General features: G+C 42.6%; 1 protein-coding gene across 2 annotated transcripts in view; it reads left to right on the forward strand.

Annotated features, from left to right (window-relative positions):
• The window catches only part of ATG2B (autophagy related 2B), a 61,044-nt gene that overhangs the window by 3,545 nt on the left and 32,604 nt on the right, over positions 1-24,895 (forward strand). For both annotated transcript variants that reach the window (XM_040975103.1, XM_040975105.1), the window contains exons 2-16: positions 2,758-2,920; positions 6,479-6,631; positions 7,425-7,527; positions 8,802-8,964; positions 9,695-9,874; positions 12,726-12,822; positions 13,292-13,477; positions 14,935-15,089; positions 15,180-15,288; positions 15,889-16,150; positions 17,393-17,543; positions 19,291-19,383; positions 19,816-20,004; positions 22,696-22,969; positions 23,983-24,085. In XM_040975103.1, coding sequence (XP_040831037.1) covers positions 2,758-2,920; positions 6,479-6,631; positions 7,425-7,527; positions 8,802-8,964; positions 9,695-9,874; positions 12,726-12,822; positions 13,292-13,477; positions 14,935-15,089; positions 15,180-15,288; positions 15,889-16,150; positions 17,393-17,543; positions 19,291-19,383; positions 19,816-20,004; positions 22,696-22,969; positions 23,983-24,085 — 2,381 coding nt within the window. The remainder of the gene's footprint in view (positions 1-2,757; positions 2,921-6,478; positions 6,632-7,424; positions 7,528-8,801; positions 8,965-9,694; positions 9,875-12,725; positions 12,823-13,291; positions 13,478-14,934; positions 15,090-15,179; positions 15,289-15,888; positions 16,151-17,392; positions 17,544-19,290; positions 19,384-19,815; positions 20,005-22,695; positions 22,970-23,982; positions 24,086-24,895) is intronic.

Below are 24,895 nucleotides of genomic sequence, written 5' to 3' on the forward strand. Positions count from 1 at the left end.
TGAGCTGAGCCGATCTGAAGCCAGGAGCTTCTTCTGGTTCTCCCACATGGGTACAAGGTCCTAAGGCTTTGGACTGTCCTCAGCTGCTTTCCCATCCAGGCTGCAATGGGGAGCTGGATGGGAAGTGGAGCAGCCGGGATACAAACTGGCTCCCATATGGTATCCTGGTGAATGCAAGGCGAGGGCTCCAGCCACTAGGCTACCATGCCGGGGCAGACATAGCACTTTGTTACTCCGATCCCTTTTAAGAGCAGTTTAAGAATTGTCTTGATTACTACTTAGACCTCACTGATAGTTAAGCTTATCTTCAGTTCAGGAAACATTGATTACTAATTTTTTTGCCAGATACCGCAGTAGAGACTAGAACTTTGTCTTCATTTTCTCTGTCCTGGATGTAAAACTTGTTGATGGTGGTTGAGGAGGATATGGCTTTCAACAAGAGGGAAGCTCTGGAGGAATCCACGCTAGGGCAAGTATTGGCAGAGTGGTTCAAGTGGTACCACCTGCAGCTCAAGAGTTAGTGGCTCACATGGGGATATGCAGTGTCACAGTGACCAGAACGTTGTCGGGGTAGATAACAGGGAACCAGTTTGGCCAAGTAGCTTAAGATTTTTTTGTCCTACTTACACACTGCACTAGATCTTGGGTTTTCACAGTGTGATGAGTTTCAAAGTAATCTTGTGGCTTAGTGTTTTTTTTTTTTTTTTTTAAGATTTATCTATTTATTTGAAAAAGTTACAGGGAGAGATAGAGATCTTCTATCTGCTTGTTTTTGTTTATTTTTATTGGAAAGGCAGATATATAGAGACAAGGAGAGAAAGAAAAATCTTGCATCTGCTGGTTCACTCCCCAAGTGGCCACAACGGCTGGAGCTGAGCCAGTTAGGAGCCAAGAGCTTCTTCTGGTCTCCCACATGGGTACAGGATCCCAAGGCTTTGGGCTGTCCTCCACTGCTTTCCCAGGCCACAAGCAGGGAGCTGGATGGGAAGTGGACCAGTTGGGTTATGAACTGGTATACATATGGAATCCAGGCACATGCAAGACAAGGACTTTAGCCACTAGGCTACTGCGCCACCTCCTCCTTTTCTTTTTTAATTAATTTATTTTTAATTGGAAAGACAAATCCAAGAGGGAAGGAGAGATATAAAGAAAGATCTATTGTCCACTGGTTCACTGCCCAAGTGGCCTCAGTGACTGAAGCTGAGCCATTCCAAAGCCAGGAGGAGCCAGGAGCTTCTTCCAGGTCTCCCATGCAGGTGCAGGGTCCCAAGGCTTTGGGCCATCCTCGACTGCTTTCCCAGATCATAAGCAGGGAGCTGGATGGGAAGTGGAGTGTCTGGGACATGAACAGGTGCCATATGGGATCCTGGCATTGGCAAGGTAAGGATTTAGCTCCTGAGCCATTGCACCAGGCCCAGGCTCCTCTTTCTTATCTCTCCAGTGTTGGTGTTTCTTTGGGCTTTGATGAGGCCTCCTGTCATTTTACTCTGTAAGTTCCCAAAAGCTCTCTTCATCACTGTCACTTCAGTTATTCTCTGGTTTGTTACTTTGAGAGGGAGAGGGAACTCCCCTTCTACCTGTTCACTTCCTAAATGCATGCACTGAGTGAGGCTGGCTCAAGGCTGGAGCCAGGAGCAAGGAGCACAGCCCAGTTCACCCACAGTATTAGAAGGAACACACTCAGCTAAGCCAGTCTCACTCACTTCCACATTTTGCAGTAGCGGGAAGCCTGGTATTGAACCCATGTACTGCCCTGTGTGCTGGGGCCCTGTAAGTGCAGGCTTTGTATCTCCTCCTCCTCTGTCGTGCCTGTCTGCCTCCCTCTCCCAGAGTGCTCTTCTGAGCTGTAGATGCAGATACCCAGGTTTGCTTTGTTCCAGTTCATTCCCAGCGTGGTAGCTGAAGAGCTTCACTGATTTCGTGGTCCTGATGCTGTAACATTGAGTGTAAAGCTGCCATCTGCAGCACCAGCATCCTGTGGAGGCTCTGATCTGAATCCTAGCTGGTCCCCTCAATCCAGCTCCCTGCTATTGTGTCTAGGAAAGTAGCAGAGGAAGGTTCAAGTCCTTGGGTCCCTGCACCCCTGTCAGCGACCTGGAAGAAACTTCTGGCTTCTGACTGGCCCTGTTCCCACTGGTTATGGCCACCTGGACACTGAAGCAGTGGATTAAAGATCTCTCCCTTCCCTCTCCATCTGCAGCTCTGCCTTTGAATCTCATGTGGTGTCCTTGCCTAAAGCCCTCCATTGCTCTGGAGATATGTGGCTGACTCTTCACGGTCAAGAACAGGGTCTTTAGATCTGACTCCCTCTCGGCCATCCAGGTCTATCTCTGGCTTCTCGCCCTGGCACACTAAAGCTGTTGCAGGATTTCTTTCTCAAATACTCTTGTATCTCCAGTGTGTGCCTGTGGTTCCTAGACCACTTTACCTGGTGAACTCTTCAGCTGCACGGCCTGAGCTTAAAATAGCACTTCCTCAGAGTGCTGCCTGGAGTCTGGAGTTAGATCCTATCAGATGCTCGAATAGCACTGGGTATTTCCTGAGTTGTGCAACTCACGACACTTGAATTGCCTGTGTGTTGCCTGGTGGAGTCTCCTGTAAGCTTGCTGTCAGCTTGCCAGGAACTCTTGTCTCAGTCTCTGCTTGCTTTATTCCTAGTGCCAGACACATTTGTGGAGTATTTGGCATCTTTGATTTAGTTAATAAATTGTATTCTTGGTTGTATGATTTTAAAATGACCTTTGTTTTCCTCTTCAGTGTCTCAATGAAATCTTGGAGTCAGCTGACGCGCCTTTGGAAGTCACTGAAGGATTCATTCAGTCCATTTCTCTGTCGGTGCCTTGGGGCTCCCTGCTGCAGGATAACTGTGCCCTGGAAGTGAGAGGGCTGGAAATGGTGTTCCGGCCCAGACCTCGCCTAGGTAGCTGTGTTCCATGTCTTATGTACTTCATTTCTAATGCTTCAGAGACTGGGAAGGCAACCCAATTCCACTAAGTTCAGTTTTTATCTTATTTATTATCTTACATTGCATTGGTGAGATCTTTGGTTGGCAACATTAAGACTTTGGCCTGTGTAGGATGTATGTGATTAGGAACTTTAGTGTGTAATGATTGGGTTTATGCTAAATATTTGATACCAAGTATCTGAATGACTGGTGTTTTAAAAATTCAAAATATTACACCATAAAAGGACAACGCTCTGGCTTACATGGGATGGTTCCAACAGTTGGATTTTTTTTTCTTTAAAGATTTATTTATTTTACTTGAAACAGTTAACAGCGAAAGAGAGGGAGAGAACCCAGGGTCTTGCGTCTGCTGGTTCACTCTGCAAATGGTTGCAGTGGTTGGAGCTCAGCTAAGCTGAAGCTGAGAGAGAGGAGCTGCTTCTAGGTCTCCCACATGGATGCAGGGACCCACCATGTCTCCCACGTGGGTGCAGGGACCCACCATGTCTCCCACGTGGGTGCAGGGACCCACCCTGTCTCCCACGTGGGTGCAGGGACCCACCCTGTCTCCCACGTGGGTGCAGGGACCCACCCTGTCTCCCACATGGGTGCAGGGACCCACCTTGTCTCCCACGTGGGTGCAGGGACCCACCATGTCTCCCACGTGGATGCAGGGACCCACCCTGTCTTCCACGTGGGTGCAGGGACCCACCATGTCTCGTTTGTGGGTGCAGGGACCCAATACCTTGGACCATCCTCTGCTGCTTTCCTGTCATAAGCAGGCAACTGGATGAGAAGTGGAGCAGATGGGACTCCAGCTAGTCCCCATGTAGGATGTTAGTGCCATAAGTGGAGGGTTAGTGTGTGTGAAAGGTCGGAACATTAAAAAGAATAATAGTGTGCCGAAGTCCAGCTCCAGCTGAGTTCAGAACTTGAGAAGAGTGTGTGGATTACATGTAAAGAGGAAAGAAATAGACCACTAGGATTTCATGATCACAATGGACAAATGCAAGAAAGCTGTTCCCTTTATTTATAAAGAAGCAATCACAGGCCTTGGCACAGACTTTTGACGTCATGGTCAAATAGGTGTATCCAAGAATCATTCTGCCCTTTGTTTCACTTAAAAACAATAGAAGTTCCTACTACAATTCTTTTTCTACAACCTTAATCTTGTATCACAAAGGAGAACCTAAAGATTAAGGAAAGAATGAAACCCTAAATACAGGTCGCTTGATTAGCATAAGGTCAATGGGGACAGCCAAGACAGCATGAATAATAAAAGGCCCTTTTGCAAGACGTTATAATTGACATTGACCTCCAAGCTCACATTGAGTAAAAAGTCAACTCCATAGCAGCAAACAGTGCCTGGTAGTGTAGTGTCCATGCAAAGGATGGTGGAGCTGCTTTCAGGTGGTTGTAGAGTCTGCTGGACCCTGCCTTGCAGCGGGAAATTCCTTGAGGCTCTGCCTGCAATGGAACAATACTCTTCACACCTTTGTGTCCCCCACATCCACTGCACGGATCCCAGCAATAGTGAATTAAAGCATACTAAAAAATAAAAATCCTTGATTCCATAATGGTACAAAAAAATAGGCATGTAAAGTGGGCAAGGAGAAGAAGGAATTTCTTGGAACAATAGCATACCAAGCCGTAGCAAACAAAGATGTACAATTAGATGGAATTGGAAAATTCGAGTCCTGGAACCCAGGCACTCTAGTGAATATGGGCATTTCTGCCACTGGACCCAATGCCTGAAACACCAACATTTAAACTGTATGGTAGCATTAAAGTAATTTATATTTGAAAAATGGATAATGCATACTTGGAAATTCTTTTTTTTTTTTAAAGATTTATTTATTTATTGGAAAGTCAGACATACAGAGAGGAGGAGAGACAGAGAGGAAGATCTTCCGTCCGATGATTCACTCCACAAGTGACCACAACGGCCAATGCTATGCCGATCTGAAGCCAGGATCCAGGAGCTCTTCCGGGTCTCCCACGCAAGGGCAGGGTCCCAAGGCTTTGGGCCTTCCTCGACTGCTTTCCCAGGCCACAAGCAGGGAGCTGTGGATGGGAAGTGGAGCTGCCGGGATTAGAACCGGCGCCCATATGGGATCCCGGTGCGTTCAAGGCGAGGACTTTAGGTGCTAGACCATGCTGCCGGGCCCTGGAAATTCTTTTTAATCTAGTGTTTAATTTACAAGAATATCTTTTAACCATTATGCATCAATATAATTTTATATAAAAACTTAAACTTTAAAATTTTTCTACTTCAAAAATATTCCATCAGAAGAGCTTTTAAACTCCATTTTGGAGAGAATAATTCTAGAAATCTCTGTCCATTTGTGGTGAGTCAGGTAAGATGTGGTTGGATTTTCTATAATTTGTGTGTTTCTTCCTCCAGGATTGCTCAGGGTTTTATCTTCATTTATACTAGTTTCCAGCACCCATGCCACCTGTAACCTCTGTTGTGCCCAGATTTTGAGATCTGCAAAAATCACCAAGAGTCTGAAGTTGATCCAAGTGTACAAGGATAGTTTATTTAAGCTCAGCACATCTGAGCCTGGGTTCTTGGTTGAAAGCAGGCAGCTGGCTGAGCAACCGGCCAGGAGGCCTGCCGGGACCAACATCCCTTACTGGGGGTATGGCCCCGAACAGCACATTCATAGGGTTTTTATAGGGGCAGTCCACAATAGCTTGAAAAGGGGATATTCATAGTGGTCTGCAGGGTGAGGGGAAAAACCACACATTCCCTACTGTCTCAGCTGGACAGCCCATGCCTCCAGCCACTAAGGGAAGCACCCACTTAATTACTTGGAGCCACCTGTGAGATAACCAGACTCAGGTGGGCCTGGATTCATGAGAATTGGGACCCTTCAGTGCTAAGGGTCACATAGGCCGTTTGGCCTGCTAGCTCATACAGTTTCTTAGTAGCAATGAGCCATGAACAAATGGTTGGGATTTTCATACTGAGGTTCTTCACCTCTATCACATTTCTTGCTAATTCCCTAACTGGAAGTTTTAAACCCTTAGCTTTCATAAGATTTTTGTTGACATTCAACAATTGACAGCTTCTTCTTAATCATTTTGTTTTTTTTTAAATATTGTAGGCTCTTGAAGAGCAGAATTCATAATTGATTTCTCTGTCCCCTACCTCAGGACTATCAAACTATTGTTTGCAGGCCAAATTGGACCCATTAACTGTTTCATAATTAAAGTTTTATTGAGAGTCTTGCGTAATCACTTCCTCATTCTGTACGTGTGTGTGTACCATGGCAGTAGAGTTGATGTTTGTGGTGTAGATCATATGGCCCACAGAGCTTTCTACAGAAAGCATTTGTTGACGCTGTGCCATCTTGACAACAGAACCATCAACTCTCAAAACCACTTGTAGGAAATTGTTTTCATGAGTGATAAATACCACAGTGCTAAGAGTTTTGTGAAGGATTAATGATTTATCTGTTTGAAATATGTTACTTTAAAAAAATGGCAACTCTGAGAAAGTTATTTAGAATGAATCTGTAATTTCTGCAGCAACTGGTTCTGAACCCATGTATTGGTCAAGTTTCATGACCAGCAGTATGCAGTTGGCAAAAGAATGTCTTAGCCAGAAGTTGACCGACGAGCAAGGAGAAGGGTCCCAGCCGTTTGAAGGACTGGAAAAGTTTGCTGAAACCATTGAAACAGGTTTGATACTGTCGAGCATTTTCATAACTTTAGATTTTGTTTCCCAACTTAGTACTTTTATTTAGTAAACTTGCTTGTTTGTAAAGCAAGTCCACTGCGATGATTTCTGAAAGAATTACTGTTCTTACTTCAGAGCTTTCAAATTGGGCTATGATAAATATTCAGCTTTATTTACAGATTTCTTCTGTATCGTGGTTTCTCCTTTTTTGTGTATTATGCTTGCATAGTCAAGGGATTAGACTTTAACAAATTGTGTTAATCTTTACTACAAATGTCTGAGTTGTAACATGGACGAGTGCTCAGCAAAGCAAAGTATTGATTGTAAAATTCAGGATTTGGGGATTTTAAAGGAAATAAGTTTGGTTTCTTTAATTTCTAAAATCTTATAAAAATATTGGTTTGTAAATTGTTGCTGATGTTATGTTGGGGCTTTTAATTGATTGGGATGATACTCTGCTGGCTCTACCTTCAGACCAGAGAAGATCTCCCCAACAAGCCGTTGAATTTATCTGGACAGTAAAATGCTGGACTCTATGCTTGGTATATACTTGCAATGAAAGACTCTCAACTGAATTTGAACTGAGGTTATGCAACAAGGTGGAGGAATCCACCATGGGGAGAGGGTTAGGGGAGGGATGGGGGGCATCCTAGTACCTATAAAACTGTGTCACATAATACAGTGTAATTAATTTTAAAAAAAGGAAAAAAAATAAAAATATTGGTTTGCTTATTAGTTTCTCAATAAACTTGGTGTCACTGGTCTCTTACACCCATGATTACATTTTTAATCTAGTGCTCAGAAGAGTCAAGGTCACTTTCATAGACACTGTTTTGAGAATTGAACATGTGCCAGAAAATTCCAAAACTGGAACTGCACTTGAAATCAGAATAGAAAGGTAAGAATTCTGATGTCTGAAAACAGATTATACTATTGTTAACTCTTTAATAAAATTTCAGGGTGCTTTTGGAGACTTAGGTGATAATATGGATTTAAATACTGCATATTTGAGAGTAAATTGCTTCTCTCCAAGTTGTAGTTAAGTCTCATTATTGAAAACTTAAAAATACCAGTTGGGGTGTATTTGTATATAATGCATTTCTAATAAATCTTGCTTTAAAACTAAAAAAAAAAAAATAAAGCCAACAACAACAACAACAAAAAAAATCAACAACAACAAAAAAATCAACCAACCAACCAACAAAAACAAACAAAACAACCCAGTTGGGGCGTATTTGTGTATAATGCTGTGTTAAATTCAGAGCCCATAAGTATGGATCAATACAAAATATTATTGAGGGCTCCTGTGTTCAGGGCATTTCTGTCAGGGGGTTTCAGTTTTCATCATCCATGTGAGCAGTGTGGCCATGGTCTAGGCGTGGGAGTGATGTGTCTGCTGTACCTCATCTGATGGCTGCTTTGATGAGAAAGGCTAGGCCTGCTGCTGCCTTTGAGGATTCTGTTAGGATTAAAAACAAGGAAGCTTATTACCTGCATTAGTGGCAGACATGGGAAGACAGGCGTGTGGCTTTTATTTTTGTGTCTGTCTACTTGGAAGCCTAGGGATTTGTTTGCATAGGCACACCTGTGTGTTGATTTGGAGAGCAGCTCTTAGCCCTTGTCTGGATGCTGTGACTGCAGTCAGAAGTGAGCAGGGTGACGTGTGACACTGAGCGCTAGAGAGCATGTGTGCAGCTCTCTGGGTTCTTGGCGAAACTTTGTGCAGATATTCGTTCAGATCTGTTAGTAAAACAGTTATTGTTAATAGTCTTTGATGTTAAGACATATTAAAAAGAAGCTTAAATCTCATGCCTTTAGAACTGCATTCTGTATCTTTAAAGCAAGACTAGTTACACATAAGAATGCAGTGCGTGTCATTCATGTTAGACCGGTGACCGGGAGCCAAATGCGGCCTTGTTTTTATGAAGAGGTGTTTTGTGATACATTGCAGGGATTATTTTCCATGCAACTACTTTTAAGAAGTTATTAATCCCCAGATTTGAGAGCCTTACCAAATTATCTTTCTTGAAGTTCACATCTCTTTATAAAAATATTTTTGCTGCAGTAAGGCATGATGAGGCTGACCCATGTTAAAACTACATGCGTTTCTTGTTATCGCAGATAGTTTTTTTAGGAGTTTATTCGAATGATTTTTTTGTTTTCCACCTTCAGAACTGTGTACTGTGACGAGGCTGCTGATGAATCCTCAGGGGTTAACGTGCACCAGCCCACAGCTTTTGCTCACAAATTGCTGCAGCTCTCTGGAGTGACTCTCTTTTGGGATGAGTTTTCTGCATCAGCAAAATCTTCCCCGGTGTGTTCAGCTGCACCCGCGGTAAGAACAAGACGGGCATGCAGTCCTCGCCATGGGGACGTGTCACGAGGCCTGAAACTGCCAGAATGTGGACAGTGTGTGTTGATGGGTTTGTCAGGTCTGGGAGTCACGCAAAGGTTCTGCAATGAAGATAGATCTTTCAAAGATTTAAACATGTAATAGATGCCTTTCCTAGCAGTTTACTTTATTTTAGCTTGGTAGAAAAATGTTGATTACCGTATCTTGGGGAAAAATGATTTGTAAGCATTTAAGGTCCTTTGGCAGTCAAGTTACTGGAGATCCCCAGTGTTTGTATTTACTTTCACAGTGAATGTATTGCTGAAGGTTGACCTCCAAGTTGTATCTCATACCTTATTTATAACTAAGGAATTCTGTTCATGTCTTCTAAGAGCACAGATAAAATAATCATTCCATAATTACCTTGGAGGTTTTATTTCAGAAATCAGTTTTTCTTAATTATACGAAATCTCTTTTTTTTTTTTGCTTTGATTTGCATAGCATAAACATTCATACACTCTTTTACCATGTTGTGTCTTTATTGCTAAAGTATTTGGCTGGTTTATTGTATTATTGTATTTCATTTTATTTGTAAGTTACTGATTTATCCATTTTAGCATAACATTACAGTTTTGCAAGTCAAACAGTTTATTCCCAAGTTAACATACTTTGCTTTGTTTGCACTGAAGCGTTGTGACTTGACAGTCACTTTACTCTTATTACTTTATTGTAGGAAAGTGAGCCGAAGTTGTCACCTAGCTGGAACCCCAAAATTGTTTATGAGCCACACCCACAATTAACTAGAAATTTACCTGAAATAGCACCCTCTGATCCAGTGCAGATTGGAGGGTTGGTTGGTAGGCTGGAATTAAGTATCACGTTGAAACAGAATGAAGTGCTTCCTGGAGCAAAGGTCAGTGTTGTGTTTTATGTAAGTATTCTTTAGTCTACATAGTGGCCCACTATTGATTGCCATAGATTATCCTGTAACTAGCTACCTTCCTTCCTGGAAACAGTGTTTTCTCTCTCAGTATCCTTGGGTTACAAAATTCATGTGAGGTGTCTTAGTGCTCTGGCTGAGAGGTTTATAAAGGGTTGTCCTCATCGTTCTCCCCGATCCTACAAAAACAAAACCCCCTTTGTTGTGTTGGTATAGCTTCTTTAGTTCAGATAAATGGGAATTTATGAATTAATCTCTGTGTATTATAAAATTAAGGTTTAACAAGAACAGATTTTAAAAGCAAGGAGTTGACTCTAGAAGATGCTTATACATGTAAAACGTGCTCATTTATGTTTGGAATAGAAGGACCTTTTTATAGCTGTAGATTTCTGGCAGGATTAGTTCTTCGTCATGGCATGTCAGTTTTTGGAGGACGTTGTTTAAAGGCAGCTGTGCTTGTTTCTCAGTGTACGATATTGATCACTTGGTTGGAGAATTTGGAAACTTGTATTTATGAGGTCAGTTTAAAATATATTTGTTAATTGTTAACTTTTGTGCTTTGAAAACTGACTTTTTATGTAATCCCTATAAGATACAATTTAAATGAAGAAGCTATTGGGATTTGTGTGTGTGCTTACTGGTTTCCTCTGAGTAGATATCCAAGTGACTGTCTTAGCTTTCACTACGCAAGTTCTCGGAACAGAGGCAGAGATGTCTGGAATGCAGTCTGCCTTGCCTTATTAAAAGATGCAGTAAGGGGAGCATGAGGGGGACCCACTAGTTACATGTGACTATTCATGCAAAGATGGCCAGAGCATAAAGTATCCCCAAATGCTTCCCTTAAGAGGAATGCTGTGGAGTTGCAGGAGAGCAGTGATGGCGTGCAAACTCTTGTGTTCCTGCCTTCATTGCCGGAGTTCTGAGGTGGCAGGAGGTTCCCTCATTAGGTTAAGCCTCTGCATATTAACATGATGGACTCTTGGAGAGTGGGTAGTCAGAGTTAGGTGTAAGCACCACAAGGACTGTAATTTTTTTTCCACTGGACCCTAAAAGTTTTTTACTTTGGTTCAAGGTGTTAGACCAGAGTAGTGCACTGTTGTATATAGTGTATGTGATGTTTTGTGTTTGCAGTTTTATCATGTTTTTGAAATGCTGTTTATGTTGTAAAGGACTACTTGCCTTGAATTTAAAGATGTTTTGCTTCTGTTTCTGCATAATATTGAATTGATCTCTTTTTGTTGTTATGTTTTTTCATATTTCCAAAAAAAGTCATGTGTACTTGTACTTGGGTTTTTATATGCCAAACTAAGAATGTATTAATAATGAAATATTTCTATGAAGATGAGAAATTAAACTGTTGATCTTCCATTTTAATGAAGGATGGACTGTTGTTCAACACTAAACAAATAAGAAGCATTAAGCATGTGACATTGCCATATGAACGTCTTTCCATCCTTCCAAGCCGTAGTTCCTTGGTGATCTGTGGTCTAGTGAGAGCCTGTAAAGCAGCCGTGCTTGGGCAGAATGGGGGCACCGCACCGCCCAAGCAACGAGGGCTTTGAAAGAGTTGGCATTCGGTTAGAACCCTGCCTCTGGGTCTGTTATAACCTTGTGCAGATCACATGATCTTTGTGAAACTGTTTCCTCTTTAAGAGGAACAGTAATAAGAATTTAAGGAAACATATAAAACCACCTAGCATAGTACCCCACTACTGAGGGAAAAGTGATTACCTGCCTGGAAGGGAAGCTGCTAAGTCCTGGTGCATCTCACTAGCCGGCTCCCTGCTGGTGGGTGGTGGCCAGTGATTTCTCAAGTACTTGACTCCCTGCTGTCCATGGGCCAGATTCAGATTGAGTTTTGTCTCTTAATTGGCCTGGCCTGGCCTGGCCATGGCTGTTTCAGAAGTTGCTCTGCCTTTCAAAAAAATAAAAATAAGTGTACTTAAAAATGAAGATAATAATTATATATTGGAGAATATGTTATAGACTTAGTTGGATAATGGAAATTTTTCAAATCACTAAGTAATGTATTTCTGATTTTCACTTTTAACGTCAGAAGTGATTTCTCTTTCACTTGGGAAAGAGCATGTTTTCCAAATAAAAGTAGGTCATGATTTGAATTACTCAGTACTTGCAAAATGGTGTGATGATGCTGGCAGTCAGTATGAGCACGTAAGAGCAAAGAGGAGGTGGATGAAAAATAAGGCTGGGTTATTCAGCTTGAATGCCACCTAGAAAATAGCCGTTGTTTTTGTCAGTATACATCATAGGAATTAGGAAACAATGAGTTCCTATATGAACAGAGAATTAGAAGAGAGAGCCTCGTGTATTCACACTGCTGTGATGTCTCCTGCTCCATGGAAGAACCAGCACAGCAGGTGTGTAAGAGGCACACTGCCAACAGAGTGTGGTGGATAGCGCCACCTGTGGCAGGGCAGGGGAGTCAGCTCTGCTCTGGGTTTGAATGGAACTTTAAGGACTATGATTTCAATCTCCGGAAAGACAGCAGAAACTACTGCTACTTTAGTATTCCCTCTCAGACACTAAGTGTTAAAGTCCCTGCAGTATGTTAACTCCAAGGAAGACTTAGACAAAGAGTATGATATTAGATGCACTTGACACTCAATTTCTCAGGAGGATTTTCTCTTCAAACAACAGTTTGGAGGTCTTTCATCATTTTCATGGAGACTGCCATCAACAGAGAAGATCTTGGGCTAAAGAATTTTGCAACTATAGACTTTGTGTTTCAGTGTTTATTGAAATTGATGGTGTTGAGCTTATAAAGAGTGCTCATTCTGAGTCTCTCTCTGTTTTGCTTTTGAAGTTGGATGTGGATGGACACATAGACTCCATCCATCTGTTCCTGTCGCCGAGACAGGTACATTTGCTTTTGGATATGTTAGCAGCTATTGCTGGACCAGGCAAGTATCAAGTCTCTCTTTACTAATATTAATTCCTTGCAATTTTAAATGAAATTATTTAAATATTTAACATGTACATAGGAAAATTATTATTTTTGGGTTTGTGAGAATAAAAAATGTATTGTAAATAAGATCCCAAAAATTACATTTGAATGAGTCTTTTTAATTGTGTTACTGTGACACGAATTTTCGTTCATATTATTTGTGTCATGTTATTGTTCTGATTTATATCTTTGGGAATAGTACTTCATGTAAATGAGAATGTAGCATGCATTTAAACATGCCTTTAATGGCACATCGTCAGAGGTGAGCTACTGAAGCTGTCACCTAGATCTCTAATATTAAATAATGGTGCTTTGTAGTGACTGTGGTGCTCAGTTGCCATTGATATTGGATAAGTGGGATTTGGAAAAAAAATAACTAACTCCAAATTTAATTGCTGTTTTGCTTTCCTTTTGTATACTTGTAGAAAATTCTAGCAAAATAGGGTTAGCTAATAAAGATAGGAAAAATCGACCTATGCAGCAGGAAGATGAGTATCGAATTCAGATGGAATTAAACCGGTATTATTTGAGAAAAGATTCCCTCTCTGTGGGCGTGTCTTCAGAACAAAGCTTGTATGAGACAGAAACGGCTCACACGCCATCTAGCCGCGGTAAGCAACACCAGCAGCTGACGCAGAGTTCTGCAGCAGCAGAAACTGAGCTTTGGCTTCTGGGGAAAGGGCTGAGCAGTGAAAGAACCAAAGACTCCCTAGTGTAGGAACTTGTCATGTGTAAGCTGACCTAACCACACAATTAGTGATGCATCAGTACGGGGTTGCTGTAGTAGCACTTGTGTTGTTTTGTGTTGTGGCTGATGATTTATTCTTAGAAAAAATTGATAAAAATGTAGACTTACATAAGAAACATTAGGAGTAATTTGTCAAATTTTTGCTGACATAGTAATTTTCGGTAGATTCCTTTGCAGTAGGAAGCTTTATTCTTTCCATCAATTTCATGTAAATGTTGTCTTTAACCAGCTTCCTTTACAAGTGTGTCAGAATTCGTAAATATTAATACTATAGTAATAACATCAGTTTAATTATGGAATTTTGAGCCAAAAAAACAAACCCTTGACGTCTGTCCCAGAAATCGTAGCTATTGGAGAAAACTTGTTTTTTGTGAGGATGAGCAGTGTTCGAAAAGAAGAAACTGAAATACAAAATTTTAAGGATTGTGTTTGGATTTCTATAAAAAACTGTATCTATGAAACCAGAGATTGTACTATATTTAAATTAGTTTAAAATCCAGATTTTGACTCTTAAATTGTCGGAGGACACTGAGTGTACTCTGTGGTCCTGCATATCATTCAAGGAGACTTCAAAGAGTGTGTGGGAAACAGAATTACTATTTTATGTTGGTACAATGAATTTTCAGATTCATGCATGCTGCTCTTAATATACATTCTTAAGAACTTTTTGAGATTATATGTGTAGATTTTTTTTCTTTTTACACCATAATAAAGTCATTGTTTGAAGGATTTATTTTTAATTGAAAGGCAGATTTACAGAGAAAAAACAAAACGAAATAAACAATCAAAAAACCTGTCTCTCCTTCTAACTGCTGGTTCATTCTCCAAATGACTGCAATGGCTAGAGCTGAGCCGGCCTAAAGCCAGGAGCCGGGAGCTTTTTCTGGGTCTTCTGTACGGTGTAGAGGCCATAGGACTTGGGCCATTCTCTGTTGTTTTCCCAGGCCATCAGCAAGGAGCTAGATTGGAAGTGGAACAGTCAGCGCTTGAACCAGTGCCCATATGGGATGCTGATGCTGGCAGGTGGAGGGTTAGCCTTGTACGCCACTGCGCAGGCCATAGTAAACTAATTTTTAAATTCTTACTCTCCATAAACTTTCGAGGAATCCCTTGTATTAAAAAGATCCAAGACAACTGTAAGTTAGCTTAACCTTTTGTTAATTCTTATGTGCAACTGAGTTCTTGCTATGTCATAATAACTTGGATTCATATGGATTATCTCATTGGAAGTAATAAAATTTGTGATGTTAAACCTATATTGACTTAAATACTTTACTTGGAGGAATGATAAGATAAGTGACAAAGTTTAATTCTCTCTAGAAGAAGAAGTTTTTTTCTCCATGGCTGATATGGACATGTCCCATAGTCTCTCTTCTCTTCCGCCTCTTGGGGACCCCCCAAACATGGATCTTGAGTTATCACTAACTAGTACATATACGAACACCCCAGCAGGATCTCCATTAAGTGCTACGGTGGTAAAGTATTTAATTTTTGTTATGTTCTTGAAAGTTTGCCTTTGAAATTCTGCACTGCATTCATGTGTCTTTGAAAATTGTCTTTTACAGCTTCAGCCGACTTGGGGAGAGTTCCTTGAGCACCGCAAGGAGCAGCAGGCAGGAAGAGGGCCGAGCTTCCCACGCAGCGGCACCCAGCTGCCGACTTTACAGACAGCTGGTCAGTAAAGAAGACATTGGTTGTTGGTTTCTACTGGGATTTCTGCTTCGAAGCTGGGGCGGGGAATGCTTCTTCCAGAAAGTGCTGTGCTGCCGCTCTTCTTTCCCGTCAGTCTTCCAGGTAGCAGGGGCGTGGATTCATTACCGGAGTTCAGAACAGTTCACTGGCAAGTTTTTATAATAGTTGTTCATTTATTGAGGTGGAAAGCACGCCACAGATCTCTTACTAACGCAGTTCAGAAGTCTCAGCCAGCCGTTGGAGTTCGGCCTCACGTGTATGGGTGCTCTGAAAGGGAACCTTGGCTTTTGGCAACACAGAGGGCTCAGCGGAAAGTTCGACCAACACCTTGTGGTTCATGTTCACTTTTCTAGTACAGTTTTATTGATGCAAAAACCTTGTTCTTATGTTATATTTTTTTATAAAATTATGACAAGAACCCTGGATATAGCAGGCAGCAAAATAATAGTTTTCCGTTTTACTTGAATTATTTAATATCATTCAAAACTATTGCGAGATCACCTTTTTATAAAATGCTAGTAGATGAATAGTTTTTTCTAATGTTGTCATGTTGTAAGGATTTTGCTTCCCACGTGTTTTCAGCTCTCCCTGCTCGCTCTGTGTCACTGGAGGAGTCCAGGCCTGAGCTCATTCTCCGGCTAGCTCTGGGAGCGTGTTCAGTGTGTGTGCTGCACATTGACCCTCTGTCTCCACCGGAAACATCGCTGGGCCGGAACCCCTCGACGCCCATGGCGCTAGCCTTCTTTAACTGTGTAGAAAAGATCGACCCGCAGCGATTTTCAACCGAAGACTTTAAGTCCTTCCGGGCAGTGTTTGCAGAAGCTTGTTCACATGACCATCTTAGGTAAACTCTAAGGTTTATTCGCAGTGTTTAAAAAGAACCGATTGTAGAATGCTGTCTTCGTCTTTCTATCTGCCTCCCCTTTATTTTCTGCTTAATATTTAGTTTGTGACTGGAATGAGTAAGTTTCTTATACATCTGTAAAGATTTTTTTGTATATAATTCCTCATTGATGGAATTTGGCTTTCGGTACAATTCAGATCAAAGCTGAATCGGTCTTGCAGTATAATCTGTTTCGTTCTTTGCCACATTCTGTACCAGATTTTTGGACCACGTTTTGCTATCACTAGTGACACTGATCACGGAAGTGGCATTAGTAGATCTGACGGTTTTGTAAGTAGAGTGAACTAGTAGAAAGGACTCTAAGTGTGACCCATATCCCACTGACTGGGCTGAGAAGGACCTGCGGCTGATCCGAGCTCGGCTGGTGCCTGGGAACTCGGGCTGCAGAAACAAAAGCCAGCCGTGCTGCACAGAGCCGCTCGCCCGTTTCCGTGGGCTGAGTGCTGACACGAGAGATAACAGAATGTTATTTATTCCAATATAAAGGTGACAACTTATTAAATGATGTTTGTTTATATGATGGTTTGGATTTCAATATGAAGGTGACAAGTTACTAAGCGATATTTGTTTATATAATGGCTTGGATACATGTTATCAGCTATTTTTGAAAGAATCTTGGAATTTTATTTTGAATGCTTTTGGAGTATTAAAATTAGTATATGAAACAGTTTTGACGTCTCCTAAAAGAAACCATAGTAAAAACTAAAAATATATTTTCCTTCTCATTTTGGACAAGGTTTCAAATATCTGCCAGAAGAAAACATAATAAAATCAACAAAAGCCAGAGGTAGACTGTATTATTTGAGCCCCACCAACTCAAATATAAAAATATTCCATGATGTATCCATGTAATTTAAAAAGACTTTCATCATATTTAGCAAGTTCAAAAACGTCAGCATTGGAAGTGGGAAGGACAGTGTTAGAGACAAATCTATCCTGGAAAATTTCTTTCTTTATGAAACTTACTTTATGTCAGGGAGCAGCAGGTTGAGTCTGTCTTTCCAGTTGACGTCCTTGGGAATAGTAGTTCTGCTAGCCACCTGACTTTGTCAAAGTCAGTAGGAATGGTTAGGCACTGCTAACACTGTGTGCTGGGTTTCTTCTTTATTTTTGAATCCATTTTTAATGTAGATTATGTGAAACATATATGAACATTCTCAAATGCTGCATTTTTAATAATAGGTTTATAGGCACGGGCATCAAAATGTCCTACGAGCAAAGACAGAGATCAGCTTCCCGTTACTTCAGTACCGATGTTTCTGTCGGGCAAGTGGAGTTGTTGGAGTGCCTGTTTCCAAGTGATTTTCATTCTGTTCCTCCTCACTACACAGAGGTAAGTATGGATATTTTTTATGTTTAAAAATTGTGGGGGCTGGTGCTGTGGCATGTCAGGTGAAGCTGCCAATTCAAGTGCCAGTATTGCACATGGGCACTGACTTGAGTTCTGGCTGCACCACTCCTGATGCAGCTCCCTGCTTGTGTCCTGGGAAAGCAGCAAGGTTGGCCCAAAGCCGTGGAACCCTGCATCCATGTGGGAGACCCAGAAAAAGCTCCTGGCTCCTGGCTTCGGATTGGCTTTGCTCTGGCCACTGTGGCCACGTGTTCGGTGAGCCAACGGATGAAGATCTTTCTCTATATAAATCTGCCTTTCAATAAAAAAATGTATAGTAAGTCCTATGGGAGAAGTACTAATATGGGTTTGTTTTGTCTAATTTTTGACATTTGTGTTAAGACAGATCTTAAAATAATGCAGATAAGACCATTTACTAGTTTTAGTATTAGAGCTTTTAATTTACAGTTGATTGTTTCAGAGCAGCAGACTGTGAGACAAGTGACTCCATTTCACTCATGTTCAAAGTAGCCTTCATCTTAGAAGATTCTATTATAGAATAGTTTTTTTTTTAAAGGTTTATTTTTATTATTTTTTTTATTGGAAAGGCGGATATACAGAGAGGAGAGACAGAGAGGAAGATCTTCCGTCCGATGATTCACTCCCTAAGTGAGCGCAACGGCCGATGCTATGCCGATCTGAAGCCAGGAGCCTCTTCTGGGTCTCCCACGTGGGTGCAGGGTCCCAAGGCTTTGGGCCGTCCTCGACTGCTTTCCCGGGCCACAGGCAGGGAGCTGGATGGGAAGCGGGGCTGCTGGGATAGAACCGGCGCCCATATGGGATCCTGGGCGTGCAAGGCGAGGACCTTAACCACTGCGCCACCGCGCCAGGCCCTAAAATAGTTCTTTACTGAAAACCTGTGTACTACATACTGTTCAAGTCAAGAGAATTATATTGTATTCATTTATCACCAGTGTGGTTTTCTTGCTAATATTAAAGTCTGTCCTAAGAAGCTTTCAGAAACTGTCAATAACATGCTTTTGTGGATTTATTTTCATTATTTGAAAGGCAGAGTTAGAGACAGAGGGGTGTTCCGTCTGTTGGTTCGCTCCCTCACTGGCTGCTATGGCTTCCCATGTGGATGTAGCCTCCCAAGCCCCTGGGTCACCCTCTGCTGCTTTCCCAGGGAGCTGGATTGGATTAGAACCAGCGCCCATAGGATTCCAGCCTCATCTGCTTAATGGGCCGTCACATTTGTTACTATTCTCCTGTCCTTTTGTTTATTCCAAACCCTCACCACAGTTAGGGTGGGGAGACCAAGCTAAGCCGGGAACTCCATCTGCACCCTGCCTCTCCCATGTGGGCAGCTGGGCTCCAGCTACTTGAGCCATCCCTGGCTGCTATGCTGGGTGCCCGCGAGCAGGAAGCTGGGATAGAGGGCAGAGCTGTGCTTTGCCTGTAGATTTACTGACTTGGAAGGTGGCTCTGCCAGACCTCCTTCCCTTCCTTTATATTTTGTGGATGAGATTCTAAGCATTGTGGTGGTTAGTTAAGATTCACACTGCTAGCAAATGACAGCTCTACCTTTCATATAAATGAAAAAGTAAACATTTTATAATTGAAAAGTAATACTAAAATCAGCTTTTTTGAATTCCAAGAAGTTTTCTGGACTTTTATAATGGCACCTTTGTTAATTCATGTACCTAACTACAGCTCACTAGCTGACATTTAAATTATTTTTGTTTTTAAGCTTTTAACGTTCCAGCCCAAGGAAGGAACTGATTCCCACGCTCCTGTGTGTCTTCAGCTGCACTACAAGCACTGTGAGAACAGAGCGCCTCAGGTGGGAATGGGCAGTGTCGTTACCACTGCAGTGTAAGCACTGTGAGAACAGAGCATCCCGGGTGGGAGTGGGCAGTGTCATTACCACTGCAGTGTAAGCACTGTGAGAACAGAGCATCCTGGGTGGGAGTGGGCAGTGTCATTACCACTGCAGTGTAAGCACTGTGAGAACAGAGCATCCTGGGTGGGAGTGGGCGGTGTCATTCCCACTGCACTGTAAGCACTGTGAGAACAGAGCGCCTCAGGTGGGAGTGGGCGGTGTCATTACCACTGCAGTGTAAGCACTGTGAGAACAGAGCGTCCCGGGTGGGAGTGGGCGGTGTCATTACCACCTGTTGGTTGTACTTTGTTGATACATACCTTGTTGCAGTTTTATCCTGATTTATTTTATAGTATTATTGGTAAATATTATGTTTTCTTTCTTTTTTAACAGGGTAGTCAAGCCAGACTAAGTGCAGTTCCTCAGAAGGCAGAATTACAAATTAAATTAAATCCAGTGTGTTGTGAATTGGACATCAGTATTGTGGACAGGTTAAATTCCTTGCTTCAACCACAAAAACTTACTACAGTCGAAATGATGGCGTCTCACATGTACACTTCATACAATAAGCATGTCAGTCTGGTGAGTACTCAGTCTTCTTGGAATGACAGGTAGCTACTGGGCTGATTGGGATCATTGCTGAGCTAAGTATTCCACATATAGCATTTATTCCTTTTTTTTTTTTTAAAGATTTATTTTTATTATTTTTTTTATTGGAAAGGCGGATATACAGAGAGGAGAGACAGAGAGGAAGATCTTCCGTCCGATGATTCACTCCCCAAGTGAGAGCAACGGCCGATGCTATGCCGATCTGAAGCCAGGAGCCTCTTCTGGGTCTCCCACGCGGGTGCAGGGTCCCAAAGCCTTGGGCCGTCCCCGACTGCTTTCCCAGGCCACAGGCAGGGAGCTGGATGGGAAGTGGGGCTGCCTGGATAGAACCGGCGCCCATATGGGATCCCGGGTGTGCAAGGCGAGGACCTTAACCACTTTTGCCACCGTGCTGGGCCCTTATTCCTGTTTTTAAGGGAGACTTTCTGAATTTTTTTTCTTTCAAGGATTTATTTACCTGAAAGAGTTACAAAAAGGTGCAGAATGAGAGAGAGAGAGATTTTATGTCTACTGGTTCAGTTGCAGCGTGCAGGCAGCGTGCAGGGCTGGGTCAGACGGAAGCCAGGAGTTGCTTCTTGCTCTCCCATCCGGGTGACAAGGCTGCAGGCACTCGGGCTGTTCCCTGTCCCATGTGAGGAGAACTGGGTTGGAAGTGAGCAGTTGGGACCGGAGTCTCCATTGTTACTGGATGCCAGCAGTCTGCAGGTGGCTTTACATGCCAGGCCACGGTGCCCACCACGGTGCCCGCCACGGTGCCCGCCTCGGCATTTATTGTTACAACACCAATTTTTTTTTTTTTCAATATTGCAAGAATGGAGACATCTTTTCTATCTTGAAGATTAGGTAAATTTTGGTAATACATTGAATAACATTTTATGTAGCCATTTTGTTTTTATTTTATTATTTATTTATTAAAAAGGCAGCGTGGGCCTGGTGCAATGGATGGTGCCTGTAATCTCTTATAAGCAAATTAGACAAGCAGAGTTGCAAAATTTGGAATTTGGGACTGGAATGGGAAACCATTAAAAAGAAAAAAACAAAAATAACTCTTCTGTATTCTTTGTCGGCGTATTCATAGTAAATAGTTAAATATGTCATTTTCTTTCATCTCCAGTTGTTAGTTACTTTAAATTCTGTGGACTAGTCTTTGTATTTGCTGTTAGCCAGAGATATATTGGGTCTGTTGGTTTAATCTCTTGAGTTGTTTTTGCTTAAGAATGGGGATTAGTACATGAAAGTTAAATAGTGGAATAGGTAGAATTGATGAAAAGCCTAGTTGGGGGGCCACTGTTGTGGTGGTGAAGTGGATTAAGCTGCTGGCTGCAACACTGGCATCCTATAGGAATGCCAGTTTGAGGCCCTTCTGCTCCATTTCTGATCCCAGCTAATGCTCCAGGGAAAGCAACAGAAGGTGGCCCTCTGTCAGGCCCTTGCCTGCAGGTGGGACACCTTGAAGCCTTGCAAGCTGCTGGCCTCGGCCGGTGCGGCCCCAGGGGGCGTCTAGGGGGTCACCAGCGCTTGGATGGTTTCCCACTCTCCTGCTTCCTCCCCTGCCTTGCTCCACTCCTTCTCCTCCTCTTCCTGTCCCTGCCCTGCCTCTCCAACTGACTTCCAACATGTAACTAACTCTTAAAAAAAATCCAAGTTCCGCGTAAGAGGAGAACTTCCTAATGTAAGAAATTAGAGACTGATTCAAGAAATTGAGTGTGACATCCTTCCGCGTTATACTAAGGCTTGTTTCCGTGTGTTTTGGTTCAGAAGAGTTCAGCCTGGACTTGTGTGTGAGTCACATGTTCTTTGCCCCTTTTATGAGAGTCACATGGCCCTGGGTAAGCGGTTGTGATTTGGGAACTAGCCATTTAGTGAGATCTCACCTGTGTGGTGCACAGCAGCTTGAGGCAAGTTACGGAATGAATGTTTGTTTAGCACCTGTGGTGTGCTGGCCTCTGGGCTAAGTGCTGGAGATAGGAAGATGATTCAAACAGGTGCTTTTATTTAACATAATTCCTCTGAGTTCACATTAAGTTGGTAGATAAATCTTTTATATTAATGTCAAGTATGATCATGATTTTTTTTTAAAGATTTATTTTTTACTTGTTTGTGAAAGTCAGATACACAGATAGAGGAAGATCTTCCATCTGCTGGTTCACTCCCCAAGTGACCTCAATGGCCAGAGCTGTGCCAATCTGAAGCCTGGAGCCAGGAGCTTCTTCCGGGTCTACATGCGGGTGCAAAGTCCCAAGACTTTGTTTGGGCCATCTGTGGCGTTCAAGGCAGAGACTTTAGCTGCTAAGCTACTGCGCTGGGCCCCTGATCATGATTTTTAATTAGTGAATTTTTAGATAGACTAATTTACACATTATTCATTTTTAGTTTATAGTAAGATATATATGTATTTGTAGTGCCTCTGTGTTTACTTTGTTTTTTTTTTTCAATATTAAAGTTTAACTTTTACCGTTAGTTTGTGTTCATGGTTGTTGCATTAGTAAAATTACATTATACTAAATTAATATGGTCATAATTAAGTTCAATTGTATTTTAATGTATTATTTGTACCAAAGAGAGAAATAGTAGTTATACAAATTGTAGTGTTGAGTACTAATGCATTTGTGTTTGCCTATTTATTTTAATATCTGGGCGTACTTTCAATGTTTTCTGTTTTAGCACAAGGCTTTTACTGAAGTGTTTCTAGATGATTCCCATAATCCTGCAAACTGCCGGGTGTCGGTGCAAGTTGCCACGCCAGCACTGAATCTGTCTGTGCGCTTCCCGATTCCTGACCTCCGCTCAGATCAAGAGAGAGGGCCGTGGTTTAAGAAGTCTCTGCAGAAGGAGGTCCTTCATTTAACATTCACAGATCTAGAATTCAAGACCGAATTTATAGGAGGATCAACTCCAGAACAAATCAAATTGGAGCTTACCTTCAGAGAACTGTGTGGTAAGACTGTCGTGCTTGTACAAGAGCAGATCAAACAGCCGCCGTGCGGCCTGCGTCCCGGCAGGACCGGGCGTCCTGAAAACGGGAGGCCAGAGCCAAAAGCCTGTCTCCCCATACGTGATGCTTCAGGTTTTAAAAGTTTTACCCTTTTTCTGATGAAAAAATGAAATTGCACATACTTATGGAATACCATGTGACACAGATATACATACAGTATATCTGAATGAATCAGATTTTTAAAAATTTATCTTTATTGGAAAGGCACAGGTACAGAGATCTTCCATTTTCTGGTTCACTCTCCAAATGGCTGCAACAGCCAGAGCTGAGCTAACCTATAGTCAGGAGCCAGGAGCACCTAGGTCTCCCTGATGCAAGTAGGAGTAGCCCGACTTGCACGGGTGCCCATATGAGGTGCCAGCATTGCAGGCAGAGGTTTAGCATTAACAGGCCACGGGGGCAGCCCCAGAGTCAGTTTCTAAAAACACTTTAAAGTGTGATAGTTTATGCACTTGTTTTAAATTTTTGTTCTCTGCAGGGGAATGTATTGCTTGGCCTACATCTTCTTAAAGGAATTATTTATTTTTATTGGTGAGGAAGAGAGACAGGAAGATCTTTTGTCTGCTGGCTCACTGCCCAGTTGGCCACAATGGCTGGAGCTGAGCTGATCCTAAGCCAGGAGCCTGGAGCTTCTTTCGGGTCTCCCATGCGGGTACAGGTTCCCAAGGCCTTGGGCTGTTCTTCACTGCTTTTCCAGGCCAAAAGTAGGGAGATGGGTGGGAAGTGGGGCCTCCAGGATTAGAACTAGTGTCCTTATGGGATCCTGGCCTGTGTAAGGTGAGGACTGTAGCTGCTAGGCCACTGTGTTGTGCTTCAGGCCTACATTTTAAAATCAGCTACAGTTAACTTGCTGTGAACTGATCATAGCCAGGAGCCATTGGATGCTACTATGAGAAGAAAGGTCCTTCCTGTTGGCCCCAAAGAAGCAGTTAGGAAAACGGGTCTTCTGTTCTTAGGGTCATTCCAGGAAGAGAAAGGAGAACCGTCTGTCAAATTTTTCCACGTGTCTGGCGGGGTAGATGGGGACATGGCATCATCAGATGACTTCGACTGGCCGCGGTGAGTAGGACGATGGTTAGGCCTATTAGGATTTTCTTTGTAAGAATAAAATTTTGTGGTCCTTTTAACAAACATGTGAATTTAAGCCCCATGTTGTGTAGCCTTGATGAGAAATCCAGAGAATGATGGGCAAATCAAATGAAAGATTAGTAGAGTCTTATTCTCTGAAAGGTGTGTGTCAGATACTTGAAAAGATAGAATGAAACATAAAATGTCTTCTTATCTGCCTAGGCTGTGTGGAGGGACAAAGGAGTCACCCTTTTTTTTTTTTTTTTTTTTTAAAGATTTATTTTTATTATTTTTTTTTATTGGAAAGGCGGACATACAGAGAGGAGAGACAGAGAGGAAGATCTTCTGTCCGATGATTCACTCCCCAAGTGAGCGCAACGGGTCAATACTTTTGCCGATCCGAAGCCAGGAGCCTCTTCCGGGTCTCCCATGCGGGTGCAGGTTCCCAAAGCTTTGGGCCGTCCTCGACTGCTTTCCCAGGCCACAGGCAGGGAGCTGAAAGGGAAGCGGGGCTGCCGGGATTAGAACCGGCGGCCATATGGGATCCCGGGCGTGCAAGGCGAGGACCTTTAACCACTTGCGCCACTGCGCCGGGCCCAGGAGTCACCTTTTTATGGATAATTTCAAGGCTGAACTAGAGATCCTAATGGACCGCTTGGTTAATTGGCAGGGATTGTGGAATCACTGATGTAGGCCAGCATTTTTGTTTTCAAATCTGGGGAGCTCTGCCCTGAGATTCGGGGCGTGGCCTCGGTGTCAGGAGCATCATCCTGAGATTCGGGGCGTGGCCTCGGTGTCAGG

Source organism: Ochotona curzoniae, unplaced genomic scaffold, assembly GCF_017591425.1.
Source record: "Ochotona curzoniae isolate NIBS_2020 unplaced genomic scaffold, NIBS_Ocur_1.0 contig_2688, whole genome shotgun sequence".
Classification (NCBI taxonomy): Eukaryota; Metazoa; Chordata; class Mammalia; order Lagomorpha; family Ochotonidae; genus Ochotona; species Ochotona curzoniae.